The 23,778-nt window shown below is 39.4% G+C and overlaps 1 protein-coding gene across 1 annotated transcript in view; it reads right to left on the reverse strand.

Annotated features, from left to right (window-relative positions):
• LOC140924316 (obscurin-like) overlaps positions 1 to 23,778 on the reverse strand; it is a 143,490-nt gene that overhangs the window by 11,425 nt on the left and 108,287 nt on the right. Inside the window, exons 98-111 of the mRNA XM_073374347.1 lie at positions 22,301 to 22,579; positions 17,447 to 17,725; positions 16,761 to 16,820; positions 15,740 to 15,866; positions 14,753 to 14,953; positions 13,592 to 13,730; positions 12,580 to 12,709; positions 11,989 to 12,037; positions 11,521 to 11,547; positions 10,733 to 10,885; positions 9,757 to 9,802; positions 8,952 to 9,026; positions 8,028 to 8,364; positions 1,421 to 3,076 (exon numbers count right to left, since the gene is read on the reverse strand). Of these exons, the coding sequence (XP_073230448.1) occupies positions 1,421 to 3,076; positions 8,028 to 8,364; positions 8,952 to 9,026; positions 9,757 to 9,802; positions 10,733 to 10,885; positions 11,521 to 11,547; positions 11,989 to 12,037; positions 12,580 to 12,709; positions 13,592 to 13,730; positions 14,753 to 14,953; positions 15,740 to 15,866; positions 16,761 to 16,820; positions 17,447 to 17,725; positions 22,301 to 22,579 (3,558 nt within the window). The remainder of the gene's footprint in view (positions 1 to 1,420; positions 3,077 to 8,027; positions 8,365 to 8,951; positions 9,027 to 9,756; positions 9,803 to 10,732; positions 10,886 to 11,520; positions 11,548 to 11,988; positions 12,038 to 12,579; positions 12,710 to 13,591; positions 13,731 to 14,752; positions 14,954 to 15,739; positions 15,867 to 16,760; positions 16,821 to 17,446; positions 17,726 to 22,300; positions 22,580 to 23,778) is intronic.

Genomic DNA, 23,778 nt, shown 5'->3' on the forward strand with positions numbered 1-23,778 from the left:
GCTGATAAAAACAATTCTATAGGAACTTTACCGTTACAATTTTGTCTAGATGTATCTGCTTTCTAGTACTAAAAACGCCAAAAACAAAACAGGAATGACCATGGCCGGTTCGGGTCCGCTGTTACTATAAACAGTATGCTCCCCCACAAAATGAAGACGACAAACTGTTGGTCTTTTATGGTCTCTAATACAGGAGTTTAGAAAACTCTTATATCAGCAAAATAGAACTTTTAACAGTTTAAAAATGTGCCCCGTTCATTTTAAATGGTCTAAATGACGATCCTGGTAACTCTGAGGGATTTTAGAGGAAACAGAAAAGTTTTCCTTTTTTGGAATTTAGCCGCAAGGTTTCTTTGTTTCTTATCTTTGCTTCATTTACGACGAACGAATCATAAGAATCGAAAGAATCCCTTCTAAAAAAAAATTCTGATATCACAGTATGATACAAGACCACACTTCTACAAATCTAACAACAAATGACCTTCTAGTCAATTCACCTGAAATAACTTCAAATACGCCTCTCAAGAAAGATGTTCGATCATCTAGCGTGCTATTAAATGCAACCTTTGGAAAAATACTTATTCCGTATAGCGTCTGTGATAACCTGCTTTCCAACTGGAAATGAAATACGGAAAAAGGTAAACGCCATTTTCCATTCACTTTTAACAGCTTGGTAATTGATTGAGATTTAAATCTACAAAAAAATTTCCTACTTCAAAAACAGGCACAAAAGACAGATTTCAATAAATGAATTTTCTTTCAAGCGGTGACACAGTATGTTTTGAGCAAAAGACACAGTCGGTAGTCCCAAAAAGAAAATATTCATATATATTATTCAAGCTTAAAAACGCCGACCTGGTAACATTAGGTGACAGAAAACGTTACATAGATTCCAAAGGGCCATGCAAATTGAAAAAGACCTATGATAGTCGGAAAAACTCTCACCACAGAATTCAAAATGCCTGCTGTGTTTTACAGGACTGAAAAACCTTGAAAAAATGGGCTTTCGCCTTCCTCCCTGACAAATCCGCTTCTTTTTTTTCTGGTCGCCTTTGTATTACCAAAAAAACATCAATGGAACGCGAGTCACGCGATCACTCTTGTCTCTGCCACATTCCAGTTAGCTCAAAATACACAGTTTCTCTGATTTAAACATCTAAGAACGATAATTAAATCTAAGAACGTTAATGTTAATAAATTAAAAGAAACAAAAGTATAGCACTCCTGCTAAAAATGTACGTTACTTACGTGAAACCTGAAACGCAAAAATGATGTTAGACCAAAAATTAGACGTATATTAAGATTTTTTAAAAATCGGTTTTTTTTCCATCCTTCTTCTTCAAGGCAATCTTGCCTTTCTCATTTTAACTTTTTCAAATTCCGATAAGTGCCGATAAATTTAAGATAAATTGAGGCTAACCATTTTCGACTTCGGTATTAAAGCTAGTTTCTTCCTCTGTGTTTTCGTCGTTTCTTCTAGTTGTTTTTGACGATCTTCGTGTTTCCACGGTTTGAATTCCACCTTTCGTCTCTGACACTGTCTCCTTTGTCGTAACAATCGTTTCTTCTTGTCCTTGAGCTCGTTTCGTTTCGGAAACAATCACTTTAGTAAAACTATTGCTGGTACTGAGGGCGGCTGAAGCGGGCGAAAGAAAGGGTGATGACGCCGGCGGGGATCCTCCCTCGGAGCTTTGTACACCGGCCGCGTGCATGGCTTTAACCCTGGCAAGTAAGCCGGACCCTCCACCTCCACTACTCTTCTTATCAGAATCGGCCCCGCGGCTCCCGAGAATCCGGCTAAGAAAGTTCGTGCTTCGAATTGCAGTGATAGCTCTTTTCCACTTCCTTCGCGCGGTGAACGCCTTCAGGCGATCTGTCTTGAGTTTCTTGCCTTTTTTGATTGAAAACCAGCGATGGCTTAAACACTGATCGACACTGTGTCGTTTTCTTGCGGCCAGCACAAGAAGGTTGCTAATGAAGTCCTTAGCTTCTTCCGAGATTTCATCAAATACCGGATCATCAAAATCCCACTCCGCTAGTTGGACATTCGTCAATGTCTCTGCGTCTGTATCCCCCATAAACGGCGATAAACCACTTAATAAGATATATGCAATAACACCGATAGACCACAGGTCCGTGGCAGGGGTTATACGCTCGTATTTGATGACCTCAGGGGCAACAAATTCTGGTGTTCCAAACATAACCTTAAGGTTTTCCTTCGGGTTGTATTTTCTAGCGAGACCAAAATCGATGAGCTTGACTTGTTTGCTGTCAGGTCGAATTAACATGATGTTTTCCGGCTTTAAATCCAGATGAAGAACTTCTCGTTGATGAAGGTGTTGTATCCCTTCCAAAATCTGCTTCATGTAATACGACACTTCAATCTCCGAGATAAACTCGTCTTCAACAACCTTCTCGAAGAGTTCTCCTCCAGTAACGAGCTCCATGACGAGTATCATCTCCGTCGGGGTCTGAAAGAAGTCTTGTAACCTCAGTAATCTCTTGTGCCGGACAGAATTCATGATGTCTGCCTCATGTATAACATCTTGTCTATCCTTGGCCGACGTGCACTTTATAAACTTAGCTGCATAGGCTCGACCTGTTTTATTGTCTATACACTTGCAAACGACACCGAACCTTCCTTTTCCAAGTTCTTCCTGGATGGTGTAGTATTTGGTTATCTTCTCCTCTTTTGCCTTCGTCGTTCTTTCTTCGGTTTCTGAACCTGACAGCTCGGAGAGCTCGGATTCGCTCGCAGTTTCGTCGTCAGTTGAGCCTGTGTCGACAACCAGTTGTGCGGTGCTCGATACTTTTCCGTGTGGGTTTTCGGCAACCACGGTGTACTCACCAGCGTCGGCTGCAGTACCTTTGGTGATAATAAGCTTGCAGTTGTCGTGGTCATCGTAAAGGAAGGTAAGTTGTTTACTTTCCTTCAGTAGACGGCCATCCTTGTACCATTCTACTTCCGGTTCCGGGTTACCGCTGACCTTGCACTCGAATCTGGCGGCGCTGTTTTCAATGATCTCGCAATTCGTCAAGTGTTGTATGAAGACAGGGGGGCCTAGTGGCAAGCCATCTATAGGAAATAAGATCAGTGATTAACAATAACACACACAAGCGTACGTATGGCGGGAAGTTCCACATGGGTTGAAAAATGCCTATGCGCGAGAGGCACGAAAATTGTCTCACATAAAACCGGATGGGAGAGATGTAGTTCTCTGAAGATAGTAAATTCAACAAACGAAACTGAGATAATGAAATAGAAGCAAATGAAGCAGTAGATCACACCGTTTTAAGTCGGATGAAGACCAAAGAGGTATTTCTAGTCTAAAGTCAAAGGTTCAGGAAAACTGTTAGACACTAAAATACACGGATTGTAAGAAACTAGTGCAGCTCTCAATACTCTCACACTCTAAGATACCCTGTAGATACTCAGGCTATTCTGAAACCAAAACAGACGTCACCACAGGGGAGCAACACTGAACAATGTCGTCCATTTTTCACCCATACTGAGAGACGCAAATGTTTAAAGAAATGTTAGAAGCACGTATTATGCCTAAATGGACAAAACAACAGGAAAGGCTGCTTGACAATAGCTTCGCTTTAACGGTGACATTTTTTGCTTCTTCACGCTGTTTTTAATATTAAACACACCACTTAGGCCATAGTCAGCAAAACCGCAGGACATTTTCAATAATACTAGACAAAAAGCTTTCGGTCCAAACTTACTGGTAGCGACTGATGTTTCTTGTCCCTTGCGATGTGCAAGACAATTATTACCGAAAACCTGGGTAGCAACTTGAGAGTTTTTTTAACTGCTAGAGGGGCCACTCTATGTGTATTGGTAAGTTAAGAGGGGTAGACTCTTGCTCCTAAAAGCATTTTCTGATTTTACGCGTTGGAGTGAACACGATTTTCACAGATGGGCGGACTTTTACAGGTGTTACGAAAAGCTAAAAAAAATAATTCATAACTTTGAGGCCTTTTAAGAAACAATGTGTGCGCTTAAAGCACGGATAGGAAAACGGATAAATACAAGCAAACAAACATGTACGAAAAGTAAATATTGTAAAGAAGCTGCTTTGTAGGGCGTAAAACCATTCCTTTTCTGGCAGATTCCACAGTTTCTTCGTCAAAGCTGAAAAAGGTGTATATGGATGAAAAGGCCAGGGGGTCAGAAAAAAAAACACACACACAACGACAAGTTTCAAGAAAGAGATGAACAGATTATTTAAGATACAGATCTCTTTCTTCACGCAGATAGCATATACAAATGGAAGAGATGTGTGATAACCTTGACAGTGTGAACAATTTTCAAACAAAGCGCGAAAGAAGAAAACAAAGGGAAAAAGCAACACCCGGAAAAGGTTTGCCGGTCATTTTTAACCCGCTTTCGTTGGAGTCACGTAGCTTACTCCGGGTGATTGAGAAATATTCACTGTGATATAAAATATTCTAGCCTCGGAGAAACAATAGGACTGTAAATGAATTTCTAAAATTTGACCATTGTTGTTTTAATTTATTTCCTGTTTCTGTGTACCCAACACTTTGAAGACAAAAAGAATTGGTGCCGCTCAAGGAAGGTATAAACCCGGAGGAATGTAAAACAGCTTCAAATTGTAACTTGAGCTGAGAACGAAAAAAATCATTTCAAACACATACATCCCAAGGAGTGTTTCTGACATTTCCCGGACATTTTGATAGACATAATAATCATCGACACAGGGCCGATGAAAAAAGCTATACAAGCTTTGCCTGGAGTCAAACGCTGTTGATCATGTCAGTAGCACATACCTTTAGAACAAAGGACTAATCAAAACTTGAACAAACTGTACTTTAAGAGTCTTAGAATTATGAAGTATAACCCGACACCAGATTTAAGGTCAATGAATTGGAAACGTTCTTGTGGATTTTCTGATAAGCTTCAAACGCGAACGGATATTTAAGTGATAACTACAGCTCGACATTCAATTCAATGCAAATCAATTAGAAAAACACGACTCCAAAATGCAACAAACGCGAGACATAACGGTATTGAGGAATTGTAACACTTGTTATTTTGTAAACTTTTTCCATTCGACAGCAAGGCAACCCTGGCCCGGCGTGTTACAATACGGTATTTGAACACGGTAATTCACATCACATGTAAATAATAACTACTGTTTGAAAATTTCTGAACACAAACCTGTGATCTTGCTTTTGATATCTCTTCGCGTCGAAGAAAGCCTCCTGGCAATAAGTCGTGTAAAATCCATTGCGGACTTACAATAATCACCACATCATAAGGAACTTTTACTAAAGCGATGCAGGAGTGATGTAACAACAGGCTCCAGGCTCAAAGAGGGGTGAAATTTGTGTGCGACACGTTATATTCGCTTAAATGAGACAAAATGCCGCTGTTCTTTGCATGAAGCGAGTATTTTACATCCCTGTTACTTGTGGGCGAAAAAAACCGCTGCAATGTTCTCAACCCACTGCCAGACGTCTAATCGATTTAAAACATGTATTATGTTCTCGGGTCGGAACATCGCGAACAATTCAATCAAGAATGTTATTTGATACTACACGAAAGCTTCAAAAAACAACAAGAAGCCATTATAAATGTTTCTTTCTTTCTAGTCAAAACGCAATTGAAAAGAAAACATTTTGGCTCAAAGCAGTTATTTAAAGAATGCCTATGGGAAAGAGAGAAAACCAAATAAACTCAAGTGTAGAAAATGCGAGAGGAACAGACATAAGCTTATGGCGAGAGGGCACGGAGAGAGAGATTAAATTTCAAATATTTTTGAAAGGAAAAGAAAAAAATAACAAGCAATTTTTACCACGCAACTTTTGCAGGAAAACCTCGAAATATTTTACTCCCGCGCACAAAGTACACAGCCCTAAGTGCTGAACATTCAAATAAAAACAAGTAAGCATGCAGTGAATTCCTTTAGTCACGCCGTCTTGATCTTTTAAGCTTATGTCATCAGGCATCCCGGCCTCAGTTTTCATTTATTCATGCTGTTTGATTAGGTCTAATTTACTAACTTTTGGCAGTCAACTTTTGGCAAAGTTTTACATGTATATTGGGTAGGCGCGTATGACACATTTTTAAACTGAACAACAAAAAAGAAAGGGAGAAAAGCATAAGTGAAAAACACTAATTTGCCCTAACATTTCCCTGTTTGCACAACTAAATCAATCCTTAACGGCTACATAATTTTCTACGTACAACTTCTACAGTTGTACATAGAATAGGTCGATGAACATCATCAATGACATCACAGACAATGCGAGTCTGCCAAAAAAAAATAGACAAAAATATCCATTGATGCTAAATATGGAACAAGAGATAAACAAGTGGAAGATCTCATTTTGGAACAACCAGCAACAAGCACAGGAAATTTAGTCTCAAGAAGAGGGAAAAAAAGGTACAAAAGGTACAAAAAATAAACTAAAACACTGCCGACAAATGCGTGTGCTAGACCTGCATCCGATCTAACAAGCTAATGAATATGATATGTGAAACAGTAAAGTCCACAGGCGAAAAACCTTAAGCAATCAAGAATAACCCTATTAAACGTTTAATTTTGTACAAAGGGCAAAAATTTTTTGGCCTTCTTGTTAACTAGTCAAGCTTTTGTAAAGGATTATCGCAATCTTTCTAGACAACTGCTAGTAGGAAACTTTATAAACCAAGCTTAACAACAGAAATCCAGTGACCGCAACGAGTTGCACGTTGCATTGTCTGTCAGTTCGAGAATGAGGACTTTTGATATAATTATCAGAAGATGGGGAACAAAACAAATTCCCCTGAGGGAAGAAAAAAGGTCAGTGACCAACCAACGAGCAACAAAACAAAACGGATATACAATTTGTTTACCTAGAAAACACCAAAGAGTACTTAAAAACTCGTTTAACACGAGTTTGTGGGTTCTAGATGGAAAAAGAATTTGTGTGGTGGTTTTTGTAGACAGGGGACGACCGCAGTATTCGAAGAAAAACATCTAGAGCAGCGAAGAGAAGATTAGAGAAGTGAAAACACACTCACTGGGCATGGCGAAAACCCGGGAATACGAACCCTTGCATCATTAGAGGTAGCCTTTAAAAAAGGTCGCTCGTCAGATTTAATATAGCGCGGGACCTCTCGCGACTTCGTCGCTCGCCCGGCCGCTTCGCGACCTATAAAAGCTCGCTCCGCTCGCTAACTAACTCATGAGGTCAACTTGTAGCAAGTCTACATTAGAGGGACAAGGCGCCCCCGGGCAAGGCGCTCTCATCATTGAGCCTTTCATACTCACTATGAAAAGAATTGTTCACTCTAGTGAGTAAGTTTAACCGAAAAAAAAACTGAAGCTAAATGAACAAGGGAGATAGATAGGAAACGATCCAGAATGTTTCAATTACAGAAAAACGGAAAGGAACAGAGGGTTATGGCTAGTACGCGAAGATAAATAAACAAAGGGATGCCAGGAAATAATTAGAATAATCTCATTATAAGATAACAGAAGCAACCTTTATCTGTTTATCCATAGCATGCGGTACAAATTGTATGGGGAGAATGAGTTAGAAAATCGTTGGAGACAATTCATGGCGGGAAATGGAATAATGAGGAACTGTAAATGTACAAACCAGCCGTTGCATATAGGTACCCACTATCACTTAGGAGCACTTCAATGACTTTTCTAACATCAGGGATGATGCATACCGCTTGTGGAATACCGGGTTTGGCTGACAGAAGAGAAAAATTACTGCAACAGCTGTCAATTGAAAGAAGAGGTCGAGGAAACACAAAGGCACAAGCCCAGCAGAAACGAAAATACGATGAAAGGCGCCCTAAACACTACTGATACACAGATCAGTGATTAATACCGCCGGTATTGAGAAAAGGGAATTAAAAACCCACTGGAACTCCCGACATGAAACCGAAACGAAAACATTTCCACTTGGTTAGTGTGATAATTGGTTAGAAAGATGCACGAGCACGTTAAGGCACGTGGAAGCACGTGTTGAAGGCGTGGTCGATTCAGGAGTGCTATACTTACGCGCTTCTGCCCGAGACACCGGGCTTCTCCTGCCGCTCAGGGCGGGACTTCTGCGACCCGAAAGACTCGGGCCAAGCGGTCCGGCTGGTGTGAGGCTATCACCTGTAGTTTTCCTTGGGTCCTCCTTGAAAATCCTTACTGGCTCCTTCCTCGGTTCAGGTTTGGTTGCTGTCTCCTGAGCCTCTTCCTTAGCTTTCTCCTCCTTCACCTTCTTAAGGAAGCCACCAGGTTTAGGAGCAGCAGCAGAACCTGCCGCAGCTCCACCCTTGCCTGCACCGGCCATCAGACCACCTAAGGATCCCATCCTGCTCAGAGCACGAAGAGCGTTTGCTGTTCTCTGAAAGGTCAACATAAAAAGTATAAAAAGGCTGTACGTGCGAAATTTGCTCCTTCTCCCTCCCTCCCTTCCTAGGGAGCCTTAGCACCGACGACGGCGACGGCAGCGAAAACGTTACATCTAAAATGAATTTGCGTTTTTTCAAACTTCGTCGCGTTTATTCCAATTCGCCGAAAATGTCAAATATAGGCGTATTTCCCTGGAGTTGATTTCTTGGGGACCGAACTCAAGTTTAAATAGACAAAGAAAAATTCGTCGTCGCTTGTTTACGTCCTCCTTAAAGCGTGAAATTAGGTATTTTCACGTCGTAGTCGTGCAGTGACGGCAAAGAAATGTAGAAAAAAGGGTGCTGCACGTGCAGAATTGTTGTTTTGTTTATCTTAACCTATTGCTTTTTCGAAGTTGTCGTTCTAAAGCTCCCTCCTGAGTCTGAAGTGGGTGAAGGCTGTATACTGCTGGCGGGCTACTTGCAGCATTGTGTCACCAATCCTCTTTCTTACATCTGGGAAAGGTGCAGCCTTGTACAACACAATTTGATCTACAACAGATACTTGATTTTAAATACAACAACAACCTCAAAAACTTACCGCCCAACGGCGACGAGCGATGAATTTTTTCAAGTTCTCCGTGCTGAGCTTTTGCGTCTTGATGCTCTTTATTTTCTGTTGAAACAAACAAACAAAGTGACTGACTGCTTCTTCAGAAAACAAAAAAAAGCGATACTAACAGGACCCTAGTTTGAAGCGCGAGATGATACGGAATGTAGCAGAACCAAAATGAATCACTACAGACAATCCGATAGACCAAAAACGGAAAGTAGAAAGCAGTACGAAGCAATTACGTTTGGTCACTCTTTGACTTCCAAATTCTATTGGGAAGATAAACGAAAACGGTGGCACTGTTTAAGAAGAGTCGATATTATCCACAGGATTGAGATCAAAGCTATAAAATCGACTTAAAAATGAGAGGTTCGAATATACTGATAAGGGAGCTTTAACCAACAACTTTGCGTAATAGTGAAGTCCCACATTTAATGAAAATATAAACTGCTCGAGAGTCAAAGATCCTAGGAAACGAGGTTGTCAAGTTGTTTTCCTACTTCCTTCTTGTAAACGTTTTTTTCATTTTCTGTCGCGTGCAAAAAACAAAAGCAATTAAACAATTGTTTAATTAACCATTCTAAATTTCATTTTGTTTAAAGGCTTGCGCAAGACCTACAGCTTTAAAACACACTAACGGGACATTTCCAGTCTACCTGGGCTTATTTCTTAAAACGAGGGTAAGTATGAAAATAGTATTCTATCCCTGAGGGAAATAACGGAATACACGTAGCTAACAACTGAGATTTTATGTTGGGGAGGGGGGATGGTTTGTTACGTGTAAATTTCATACCTTTAGCCAGTCGTGGTTCAAACACTGGAAAACATCATTTCGTTTCCTGCAAGGAAGGCAATAAATATCAATTTTAACCATGTTACACAAAACGAACAAACTTGAGGATTACTTTGACAACTAGAAGGATCAATCACTGCGATCATTTGAATGTTTCAAGTTGGACGACAGTTTCCCATTGAACCCCACCCATCCTTTTAAGTAAAGGGATGGGTGCCTTTGCTATACTATGGAGTCTTTTAGATTGGATTAAAGGCGACCTTATCTCTAAAACCAATTCACTTAATTTTTGAAGTCTCATACTTTAAAAACAATAGTGTGTGCATGAAATCCTCAAGTGTGACCAGTCCAATGAAAGCTAGGCTACACAAGAAGGTTCTACCTTTCGATTCTGTGGAGTAAATCATGCCTACAGTGAATCAATGACAGAAATCCTAGGTTGTCACCTTCTTAATGAAATTTCTTTGCCAGAAATTTAGTATTCGCCACTTTAGAAATGAAAAGGGAACTGGAGACAAAATGTGTCCCACAATTGTTTCTGGAATCGTGTCTGGGGACGCGCCGGTCAACCACCGGCCATTAGTGAGTTAACGCCACAGGAAGGCTGGAAGAGAGGTAGGCTAAACACTTTTGTCTGACAAACGTGACATTGCTACTACTTGCGAGTTTTGTCGTGATGTTATCTTAAAGGAAAGTGAAGTCTGCCGAAAAGTTATTTCTCTCAAAATTATTGTCACGCTTGATACACAAGGCTTGCACTCTTCGTTCCTTTCCTGTCCTGTTACGTAAGTTCACTCCCTCGCACCAATACCAGAAGCCTTTACGAACTCGGTCCAGTTCCCTCTCGTTTCTTAAGTGCCTAATGGTACTTCAATTTGAGCCCAAAAATTCGTGAATTTTTCTCAATGCAACTTAACAGCTCTTCTGGGAGTAAAAGGTTAATTAACTACTGCATTCATAGACCAAATTGGCTTACTCAGGATCCTTTATAAGCAGTTCCTCGATAAATTGCTTAGACAGCTCAGAGATGACGTCAAAAGCCTCATCTTCAAAATCCCATTCAGCGGTGGATACGTTTTGTATCGTTTCATTGTCATCGTCTCCCATGAAGGGCGATAAACCACTCAACCTACAGAGGAGAAACATAATCAGGAAATTGACTGCATAGCCTGGGACGAGGTTCCTTGGCGGGAATAAAAAATTATATCGGAAAGCGAACCGAGCATCCCGACTGTTGACAGGCTACAATTACAAAGTATTGGTCCCCGTTAAAACAAGTTTCATATGAAAAAGGCTGGTGAGTTTTTTTGCCATTGTCCTTACCACAAAAGATATCTGAATAACATCGCAGTTGTGCGCGAAAGTTGTGAAAAGGAAGCCTGGGAAAAATATTAGGTTTGAACGGGATTCGAACGCGCACGGTGCAGTGCTCCCGCATTTCAAAGATATGAGATATAAATTGTTCCCTTCAATAACTTCATCTTCTAGGGGTATATTACGAGCTCACTAACCAAATGACCAGCTCCCAATTGTCTTAGAGCACTGCACCGCTTTTTTGCAATGGATTCAAATTCTGTTCAATGAGACCTAATTTCTTTTTTCAGGATTTCTTTTCGCAGCTGCTTGAGTTGCAAATATATAACTGCCGTGATCTTTCACATGTTAAAGCTAAATCCCAAATTGTGAATCATTTATGTAAAATTTCATCCATTTGCTTTCATAACACAGTGAACTAAATAACGTAAATAAAAAATAAATACTCACAGGACATATGCTATGACTCCAACACTCCTATGAAAGAAAATTGAAGGCTATTTTAGCAAGACTTACAAAGGCAAGTTAAGGACACAACGCTCTCAAACGCGCCCTTGATTTTTTTCCTCTTTTTTTGTGTGCGTTTATTCTGCACGCGAATAAGAGCCAAGGAACACGAAAAAGAGAAAAACAAAAAAAGATAAAAAGAAAGTGGTAAGGAAATGAGACATCACAAGGCAAACCATGAGCTGTAACTATTATCTTCACACGCGATTGAGCGAACTGTCGATTGCTGTTTGAGTTACTTTTTCACTACGCAATATTATCATTCAGTTTTTGTCAACCTGGGAAAAGAGCCGTCTCCCCTCGCTAGGGACGTTTCGTAAAGAGACGGCCCTCCTAGCAAAACGTCCCTAGCGCCGAGGAGCGATGGCTGTTTACCAAGGCTAAGTTTCTGTTGGTTGCAGTTCCACTCACCACATGTCGCTGGCTAGGCTGATGGGCTCATAGCTGATGACTTCTGGCGCTAAAAAAATGATAAACAAAGCATGGTAATTACAAAGACAAGGGCCTTAGGGTCCGATGTAAAGGTGGATTTGATGTGAAACCTTCAGCTTGTATCAAAGAAAATCGGATATAGCCGAAAACGACCACTTTCATCTCCTTCTTCAAAAACTTTGGGGAGAAAGGGAACAAGCTCTGACTGGTTGCAGAGATTTCTAAGAGTCGTTTCGGTGGACAAGCGTTAGGTATGATTGGTCAATAAGAAAGCATCTAAGGAAACCATTTACCAATCATAAGAAACGCTTGTCCACCGAAACGATCCCGGAAATCGTTACGCCGAAAGCTTATATCCATTCCCCTTTACAAGCGAGATGTCTCTATCTTTCAAGTTGGTGGATGAGACTGAACTTTTTTGTCGACTGTCTTCTTGTTTTAACGTTCTTTACCAATATAAGAAATGCTTTTCACTTTTTCCACACACAAACTTTAAATCTAGTTTCGCGCTGTGGTATTAATTCTAAGGAAAAAAAAGGCTGTGCACAGTCTTACCGTTTGCTAACTAACCTACAAATTCCGGTGTGCCGCAAGCCACTTTAACTGATTTTCCTTTCTCTAACGTACGCGCCATTCCAAAGTCAATCAACTTGAGGTCTTCTTTTCCGTCAGGGCGGATTACACAGAGAACATTTTCAGGCTATTAGGAGGAAAAGGAGCAGAAACTGTAAATAACAAAGAAATAGGGAGCTTAAGCAACGACGAAGACGAAGGCGAAGACGCAAGGCAACGACTGTCTGGACAACGGCAAAAAAAGCAATAAATTAACTGAGAAGACAAAAGAACAACTATGCACGTCCAAACAGCACGATTAACAGGTAATTGAAAAATGGGGAAAAAAAACAAAGCATTAACCTTTGCCCTATCAGTCATTTCATTTTTAATTCTTTGTTTTGGTCCCATTTTTCATTTTCCCGTTCCCTGCGCTCGTTCTGACGCGAACACAAGATCGATTTTCCTTTTCTTTTCTGAACTTAGATACAGTCCTTTGGAATTTAACTCCAAAAAAATTTCCAACATTTGACAAATTGATTTAATGAGATGGAATATAATAAAAGCGAACAAGTTTGAAACGGCCCGAATTCACTATTGAAGTGACGTTTTCGTCCCGTCGCTGTCGTGATTGCTTTAGCTTCCTAAAATCGCGTGGCTGTACAAGATTGTTCGATCTTTGACAGTTCCTTTTTAAAAAGATCACTAAGTTTTGGAAGGTTTCTTTACTTTGCTGCAGTTAAATTAGTTTAAGTGATAAATTTTAAGTAGTTTCTTTCGGTGTTACTGTGTTATAGGACTCAATCCGCGAGTGGGCAAGGTGAAGCAAATTCGGTGTTCTGATTGGCTACCCGAGCGGGTTAAGTGGGGCCATCTTGCCCGCTCGGGATTTCCCGCGTTGGTCCCGCAAGGAAAGTTTCCTTTGCCATAATATAAAGGATATTGGCCTTGTTCTTTTTTGCTTTTTATTGACCCTAACCTTGACCTGCTTATAGCTTGGTGACCATTAAAGCCGAGATGATTCACCCACCTTAAGATCTAAATGAACGATTCTCTTTTTGTGCATGTGCTCAACGCCCTGAAGAATCTGCTTCATGTACCGAACAACTTCTTTCTCTGTTAGGTTGTCGTCATTGCAAACTTTCTCAAACAGCTCACCTCCAGATATTCTGCAATATTACAAATTTTTAATACACCAGTAATTGAAAACAGTAGCACACATGTGAAACAGAAAAACTGTCCAATTAATTTGTTATACGAAACAATATCGATCTATAAGAGGGATTTAGTTTTTAAGTCTAGAGAACATGCAACGAAGCAGTTACCTACTGGACATGTATGCTTGTTTCAGAATTTGACCTTATATACTGCTACGTTCAAACTTTTAGTCTGTGCATAAAATCCAAAAAAGAAATACGACCATCCAAATAAAAGCTAATAACCAGTATATGTATTGGTACTGTCAAATATAAGGGTCTGAATGGCGTTAATCGTCAGCCAACGAGAACGGCCTAAAATTTGACCGTCAGCAGTCGAAAAAGGTCATTTTTCCCGCCAACCGTCAAAATGAAGATTAATATTAACCGTCAAAAAGCAGGTTTCATGGTATTTCAAATCTCACTATCTTAGCTGATCTTCACGGACTTCTGGCTCCTGAAGAACCTCTAAATAGGAAAAACCTGTTCCCATGTTCTCAAAGACATTTTCTAGAAATTGTAAGCCGGACCTTACAACTTGCTTATATCGGAAAATGTTTCAAAATTTCAAAAGTGAAAGGTCAAGACAACATAAGCACAACAGTTGATATTTTCTTTAACTCTAAACCTTTTTTAAGATTTTACATAACAACCGCTGAATTGTCAAAATTGGCAAAAAATAACCGTCACACGTCAAAGCTACCACCCCATTCAGACCCTCAAATATGCTTCACAGGGTGTTCTAACCACTGAATCTGTGGATGAAATTCTAAAGCGTGATTGCTCAGATAAAAGTTTCTGAAAATAGTTTCCTGTGGTACTGTTTGGCACCTTTATAATGCCATGGCTTAAAGTTCTGACTAGTCATTTCACCTTTTCTTCTAAACCTGGTACTTAGGTTAAAAAGAAAGACAGGAAAAAAGTCTAGATCACATATCAAGACAGACGTGTAGTGAACAAAGCAAGTATTGAAACAGAAGAGTAACATTACTTACAATTCCAACACAATTATCATCTCTTTGGGTCTTTCGTAAGCGTCATGAAGATAGATGAGCCGTTTACTGTGCAGTTTGTTCATGATCAACATCTCCGCCACAACTTCTTCTCGGGACTCTTTAGTGATCTTCAAAAACTTGGCGGCATATTCGTTTCCAGTGCTCTTTTCTTTAACCTTTTTCACAACGCCAAATTTTCCCCTGTAATCAGGAAACAAGTATATTGAGTCGTAATTTAAAAATTATTGGGAAGTTTAAGATATCATCGAAGGCAACGAGAACGCTAAAATTAAACTATTTTTAAAAAGCTAAACTACTTTGCACGGGCTTCACGCTTTTGGTACATATCTCTACCGTCTCTGCACGACTGTAACGTGAAACGTTCTAACTTCACGTTTCTTGGAAGAATGTATACACAACTGACAAGATCACCAATTATTCTTTTTCGTTTTTGACTTGGTTACGGTCCCAAAGAATCAAACTCCAGGAGTCTTCACAGACCTAAATTTGAGAAATTGAACAAGTTGGAATAATCTTGATGAGATTTAAAAGAATGCGAACCCCGAGTAAGGTTTCCCGCTACAGACGCCGTCTACATAACAACCACTGAAAAGGGATGTGTGAAATGGCCCGAGTGTTTGCAAACTGTCTATAAAGCACTGCTCCTTATTAGTTTCCCATCGCAGTCTGATAATAAAATATTCTCACTATTATATAGTCTTTACTGAATACTATCTTTGTTATCTTATCTTAGTACATTTTAGCTCATTTATTATCTTAATTTGCTGAGACCCGCCGAGTACAGTATATAGACGTGATCAGTACAACATAAGCATTTGAATATAAACTGGACGGGGAGTTGAAACAACGTTTGCTTAACGTATTTCGATATGAAACTTCTTACACTGATAACAATTAAATACTCCCGTCCCTGTCGAGGGAATTAAATGGCCTTAGAACTAAATGATTTCAACTGAATCAACATACTTTCCGAGCTCCTTTAGCGAGGTATAGGTGTCCTCAAATTTTTTGTCGGTTGCCAAGTGGACTGGATCCCTCAATGGAAGGTCAAGATCTTTACTGTCTACATCACTATCACCATCTTCGACGTCATCTTTACAGAACGAGGAAAACAGAGAAAAATAAGTTTGCATTTCAGTTAATAGTAACTTTAGCAAAGTTACCTAACCCATAGACAGAGTAATTAAGTTTTCAACAAGAGAATTGGGCGTGCGAGAAAGGCACAAGGCAAAAGTAAAGGTTTTGAAAGTATTCTTTTTTGGTGGTTCAAAGTGTATTCGTTTATTGTGATCGAATTATCCACCATTACCATAGCCCCACCCTTTTCCCCCTCAAAATATATGGGACGCAGGGCTGGATTAGTCGGACACAAAAAACGCCGTCCCTCTTGTCCATTTCTTTTTTCTTTTTTTTTTTCATGCGCCACGCTTAACTGTCTGAACGCCTGGAACAAATGAAAGCTACTGAGCAGTGCTTTCCTATAATACAGTTTTTTACTCTTTGGGTGAAATTATATTGTGTGTCCACTCAAATGAAAGCAACTGGGCAGTACTTTTTTGTGGTACTGTTTATTATGCTGTAGGTGGTTCTAACTTAATTGAGTCTGTGGATGAAATCCTACGGTGTGACAATTCAAATGAAAGCTATTGAGCAGTACTTTCCTGTGCTAGTGTTTATTACGCTCTACAAGGTGCTCTAACTTTTGAGTCTGTGAATGAAATCCTACGGTGTGACCATTCAAATGAAAGCTACTCCGGCTGAGCAGTACTTTCCTGTGGTACTGTTTATTATGCCCTACAAGGTGGCTCTCAACCTCGTCCCCAGGTTTTCTTCCCTACACGAGAGAACCCTGGGAACGAGGTTGGGTGGCTCTAACTTTTCAATCTTTGGATGAAATGCTCACATCTCTTTTAAATGAAGGCTCATGTTCTCTACTTTGCTCCGTTACAGCTAATCACGATCGCATGTCACTGTCTTGCCAACTCACCGTTCGCAATATCTTCATCTCCTGCTCCGCTAGCATCGTTTTCATTGAAGGCTTCTCCCACTACAAAGAAGACAATTCAGACAGACACAACAATCGATTGCATATTGTGTTATTTTCGCGTTGGCACAGCCGACCCTGTGGGACACCGCATGGTGAAACAATCAAAAAAACAAATTTGTTTTCTTTGTTTCACACAGCTCTATGACATTGAACAATTATGGCATGAGCGCGCGTTTGATTGAGATGGGAGATATAGCCAACGAAACGCATCGAGTTATCAACAAGCAAGGAAAGCAAAAAATAGAGATTTAAAGCAAAAAATAGAGTGATTCGTAAATAAATCACATTCCTGAGAGCCTATCAGATTGCAGGGATCACCAGTGATTTAATAATGGATGTAATAAATGTTACTAATTTATTTATCAAGATTGCCAACGATCTCACAACTGTTTCTATGACAAACAATAACGACTCGTGTACAATAGCGACTCAGCTAATCAAAAACAAAAGAATTCCATTATACAATAACCCATAACTAACAAAAGGCCTGATGTCATCACAGTCTGCGTGACAAGAAATAAGAAGGTAGAATCTCCTTAACTATCGAATGTCACGCCATTCCAGGAAGTAAGTCGCCGTATTAAGGGGTTAACAAAATGAAGGACATATCATGTCACGCTATTTACCTTCCACGGTAAGAGTCACTGTACACTTGTCCTCTCCAAAGTCGTTCTTTACGACACATGTGTAATCCCCTTCGTCTGATTTTTCCACATTCTCGATCTCGAGCTCGGAGAAATCTTCCGCTGTTTCAATCAGCAAGCGTCCCTCATCTGCCAATTTTGTTTTACCCTTGTACCATGCCCCGGATGGAATAGGGTTTCCAGATATTTCACATTTGAAGGCGACTGTGTCTCCAACGCGTGCTTTCTGTGACTTGGGTGCTTTGTCGATTTTCGCTGGAGCTAGAAAAGAAAACGACCCCAACTGTTAGACCGTTCCACTTTCAGAGCTATTCATTGTCAAGAATAACTAAGTTTTAATTTTTGAGTTTGTGGTCAGAGTGTTGAAAAAAGTTGTCTTATGTTGGTTTAACGTTTCACAACTCTACTCACGACTATGAAGACAACATTCGTTTACTGACTCGCTAAACAGTTAACAATCACTTTAAGGAAGAAATACATATGGAGCTCTTGCCGGCTATCTTTCCATTGCGCTACAGAATTGTTCGGCTTTTGTGTTAACGAAAGCAAATAACAGCTATTAGGAAAGCAAACTCATTAACGTGTGCTCTCTAAGATAGTCGATCTGTGAAGGACGAATACGGCAATGATCACCATCTAATGTAACACAGCACCGATTGAGTTTGGTATGAAAAACAAAACAAGTGACTGAGGGAAAGAAAAAGATGCTAATTTGCAAAGTTAAGATTATGCCCGATTTGGATGTATAACCAATGTACAATAGGAACAATAGAGACGTGCCTTGGTTTACTGGTTAAGGGTATGTGTGGTCTCCTTATAAATAGATAAATATTTGAAAGAGAATCACTCAGTAACGAAGTTATCTAGGTTATGCAAAACAGGACTTGTTGACATATCTCACAGTCCGGTGCAGCCCTTCAAAAAAAAAAAAAACACCGTCACGGAATTAATACTGTGGCTACTAGCAGCTGCGTGCTTATTGTAAAAAAAAAATTCCCCGACATCTCTTGTTACATTATTACAGTTTCAGTCATCTTCAAAAGACCGCGGTATTTATTCAGCGAGCTCAAGGTACGAGTGTAATACATAGCCCGAATGGATATTTCAAAACAATGTTTGCCACATAGGGAAATGAAATCTCTTAGTTTGCAAGGAAAGTGTGCACTATAAAATTGTGTCGCAAAAGAAATCACCAATAAATGATGTAATTTGGGCAACTGGCCTCTGAAGAAATTAATGGAAAATGTAGAGAAAATATAATTTTAAGTTATTGTATATATAAACTTCAGAACCGCGATAAAACCAAACCGAGACATTCCACATGATAGGTACTACATTTGCGAGACCAACTCGTGTGTAAAAAGAAGACCTTTACAGCACTTTGGGCCTAATTGAAAGCGACACTTGGACACGCGAGTTCACCTGAATGAACAATAATGTTGGAAAATAATGGAAAATGGCGAGACAGTACTCTTTATTATTTTTAAATCAAAATTTCCACCGCTTAATCACTTTAAACGTTGAGCAATCTGTGAGTAATTTAAGTCGAAGTTACGCATTTAACCTTACGTTCTTGACAATGGATCTATCCAACCAAAAACCTCACATACTTGAACAGAATTAAACTAGAGTATTGTTTCAATCTAGCTTGCAAGACAGCTGGAATAAAGGTGCAAAATGGAATGCTTGGAAATGCTAGGAAATAGAAGAACAAGAACAGATGTGCTGATCTTTGATGTTTTACGCGTGCCGGTCTTTTCAAGGAGGAAAAGGCGACCTTTTGTAATGTCTATAAATTGCGTCAATAGCGTTGTCAAATATCTTTTCTAGAACTTACTTTTTTTAGTAGGCATGATGTGCTATCCCAGTACAGCTGGTGTATAAACAACGGTTTTGAAAACACACAACTTTCCTAGCTCACAAGATCTGCTATCAATTGCTGGAGAGATTTTGACCTATGATCACGCAAAGTTCATTAATTGTTTTGAAAGGTTTATTGAAACGATCTAAATGGCGGCAAAGGATATTTTTGATAACAATAAGGAATGTATGTACACTGCCTTTCGAAAACAGCAAGTCACGCACTTTATCTATGACAGCGCACGTCTGTTTCGTAGATATTGGTGAACATCATATCCGTCTCGCTCATTTCCTGGCAAACAGCAGTAAGCCACTGGAGGAAACGTGAAGGTTATCTCGCTTTTTAAGAATCAGAGAACAAAAACTTAAGTATAGTTGAGAACTTGTTATGTTGCAGACATCATTCGGACTTGAGCAAGGTCACTTGTAAGTATCCGGAACTGTTGGCCTAAAAATATGTTTTAAAATGTACTGGGCAATTTAACGAGGGTGGACATACTGCGAGGTACATCAGTGAACAAAAGTAATAACAATTGAAAACTACACATCGCAATTCTGTAAGTACATCGTACACACTCCAGTGTAACAAAAGCAAACAGCAGTTATCTCTAGAAACATCAACATTCCAGCACAGGGTGGAACGAATGTATTTATATCGCACTTTTTCCGAGGTTAAGGTTACAATACGGACGCGAGATATTGCAAGCGCGCTTTGATGTATGTAGGGAATCACTAGGTTATTTGACAAGTGTTACTAAATAAACTGATAACGAGGATACTGAGTAGATAGAGACGATTATGCATTTGTACCCCACGCCTGTCGTCACCAAAGGAACCACTTAGCACACAGAGAGGTTAAAATGGTCCGCATTTGAAATACGGTAATACACCCTTTCGAAGTTACTCCGAGTAGTGGCTGACGTCAAATAAAAGAAAAATTCAAAATTTCACGTCGCAAAGTACAAAGAAATAAACGAAACCAGCTAAGTACAGCAAAAGACGTTTCATTGAAACGGTGAGACTAAGGCATTTTGACTATAGACTGAATCAAAAGTTGGAACTACTTTTTTGAAACCACACGAGCGATGGTAGATTCCTCTTAAGATCACTGCCATTGTTCCAATTCGGTCAACTTCTCCAAAGTAGGCCCTTTTTTCTGGGGGTTAACCTCTTAGGTTCAGAGAGAAAAAAGGAAATTTGTCGTTTTGTGTTCATGCCTTATAAGTCGCATAAGAAATTTTAACGTCACAGTTGTGCCAGGGAAAAGCAGCGAAATACCTTTAAAGACGCATTTGCAGAATTGTTATTTTGCCTGTTAAAGGAGCAGGGGCACGCAACGAGAATATAGTTCAAAACCACTTAAACATAGCATTGTTAAAAGTATTTTAGTATTTAAAAGGTGGATATAGGCATATTTTTATCCCCTAATAATTTTTCATCTGTTCAGATTTCCTAGCTGAAAGTCTAGTGATCCGAAAATTATAGGGATCAAAACTCACCTTTTCGAAAATTTCAGCCAGAAAAAAGGCTCCCGAAATTCTAGGTGACATTTTTAGGGTAAAAATCCGTTAAAAATGGGCAGTTTTACCTTTTTTTAGATGTTCGAAAATCCTAGGAGCTGTGTCACGAAATTCAGCCAAATTAGGAAATTACAAAATGCCCGTTAAATCAAGAGAAACATAAAAAATAACCGCTTTAAACTTTAAAGGAAGGTTAAAATAACGTAATAGAAACAACAGATGCTACGGATGGGCAAAACTGAAGAAGATTGAAACGGACTGAAATTAGGGTTTTTAAAAACTGTTCAGCCTGACAGTTTTTCAAAGTTGATCCCTGCTGCCTGCAACGTCAAAAATAATGTTCAGGAGACATATTTGTTTGTCTCGAATCGCTTATGTTGTCATTTACATGTAATTTCTTTGCTTACTTTAAGTTCCATAGCGATTGAGGGCGAGTAATTGGCAAAATTAAACAAAATGAACTGGACTGCCGTGACACAGCCCCTTTAAACCGTTAGTATTTTTTTGGTCATCTCTTTACCCTCGGCGACGTAACTGTAGTTGCTTAGGCACCCTAATGGGCGGCCTAGACGGGCACGCTATGTAATACATATACCTACTCACTTGCATTTAGCTGTAACCAAGCCTTCATTGTGCCTCTGTATAACAAGAGATCCCACTTAAACATGCGTCCAAATAAACAAAATAAATTAATCTCTCAGCTAACTAACTCGCAAGCACGCAAGACAAAACTCGATGAAAACAACTGAACCGTTGTAAAGATTTCTCAGGCGAAAAGCTAAAATATATTAAAAATACACGACAATAGAAATTTAACAAGGCAATTTTTAACAAAAAACTTTAAACTTTATCAAAACTCATAGTAAAAGCTCACGTGAAAATCAAACAAACCAAACAATTTGAGTTCGTGACTTTCAAAAAATTTGCAATTCAATATAAAATAAGGTACATCCTACAACAACTATTTCTGCCTGGATGATTGTTACTTAAACTCAGACTTATTTTGCGAACATGACATAAAACGAGACATAATTGGTCAAACTTTTTGAAGGTCATCTTTGGGTTGGCATGACGCTCTTAAAAGATTCTAAAAAAGTCCTATAATTTTGATTAAACTTAAAGCATGTGCATGAAATATCTTTAACGCCATCTATAATTTATGTACAAGATGATGTTTATTTTTCAAATAATTTAAAGTGGACATGCTTTGAATTAACCTTCGCTCCCTACTCCTGAAGTCAATTAAGAAGACATGACACAAATAACGTAGTTCTAACTTTTTAGTCCGTGGATGAAATCTCAATGTGTGACCATTCAAATGAAACCTTTGTGGCAATACTTTCACACGACTCTATTGATAATTGATTATTTCACAACATGAGAATTACAACTTTTTGTTCTGTCATTCTTGGAGGCTAGGAGTAAGGATGTGTCTCCTAAACAACGTGAAACTCACCATTCACTATAAGTTCAGCTGTACAGCTCGCTGTCCCATTTTCATTTGTCGCGCTGCATTTATACTCCCCTTCGTCCATGGCGCTTGTTTCGCTGATCTTCAAGGTAACAAGGTCACCGTCTGTAAGGAAATCGAACCGTCCACCTCTCTTTATCTTGTCGCCATCTACGAACCACTCGATGTCAGGAAAGGGATCTCCTGCAACGCGGCAACGAAGTTTCGCGGGCTGACCGACGCGCACTTCCACATCTTCGAGTTCTTCTGTAAACTTGGGTTGCGCTAAAGGGACAAAACCATATTCCCATATTCAATACTTGATTAATTCTTGGCTTTTATTTCAAACGATTAAAAGAAGCAGAATACGAAGCAAATAAGAGTTATACAGGTAAAAAAACCGTGACAGAGGATACCTCAAACTGGTTTGAGGGTTTGAATTATAGAAGTTAGCTATATTTATATCACATGTAATCTCACTTTGTTTTAGATCATAACAAATGGAAACCGTTAACTGCTAAATCCGTAATTAGGTTTTTGTTTGCAAACAACAAGTCTTTTATGAGTAGATATTACCCGAAATACCAGCACACGTAAATATTATCTTGCTTAGATTTAAACTTTCTACTCGAGACCTGCTTGATTTCGGTTATACTATTAGTTTTCGAATGGCATGTGATTGTAAGCACGACGAAATCCAAACTGAAGGCAAGAATAACTCAAATACTTGTCTACATTCTTACCCAGCGCAAAGCGATAACCTGAAAATTATACTTCGAAATACCTTTGCGAGATCGCCTTCTCGCTCTACGTTCATCGACTTTCTGGTCATTCGCGTTGTAATCGCGTTTTGGCGAAGACCGTTCAGAATAGGCGGATGAAGACCCGTACGTTCTCGAAGAACCGTAAGACCGGGAACTCATTTTAAAGTGAAGTTATGTCACTAACAGCGAGCACGATGCAGAAATACCAAACAGCATGAGATTCCAAAAAAACACAATTCGCATCAGATATCAGATGATATCGGTCTCCAGAAACGGTACTATAAAATAAATACCGTATTCAATGGGTCCAGGGATGTTAAAAATTCTTTAGATTAATCAGTGCCAGGTGGAGAGCATGAGGAATTAACATAATTAATATTGCCATTAATTGATGGGCAACCAGCCGAGGAGGTTTAAACAAGGCGATAAAGAGACATACTATCAATTTTGATGCTTCCAAAGAATAAATTACGTTATTTTGCAGAAACAGCAGGGGAACTCAATGATTATGCCTAATTTACGGCCAAAAGTCAACCTCTAAACCTGTGTACTTTGTTTTTTCAGCTTTTAATGTATTTTTATGTATGTAAGATGATGTGCTTTGACTATAAAGGGTAAATTCTAAAACACTTGAATCTTGAGACAAAATCACTGTGCTCCATGGCAATTAAATGGAAAAAAAGGGATTAAAAGTCATTTGTTAATCCTAAAACAAAGGAC

Source organism: Porites lutea, chromosome 14 (genome assembly GCF_958299795.1).
Source record: "Porites lutea chromosome 14, jaPorLute2.1, whole genome shotgun sequence".
Classification (NCBI taxonomy): domain Eukaryota; kingdom Metazoa; phylum Cnidaria; class Anthozoa; order Scleractinia; family Poritidae; genus Porites; species Porites lutea.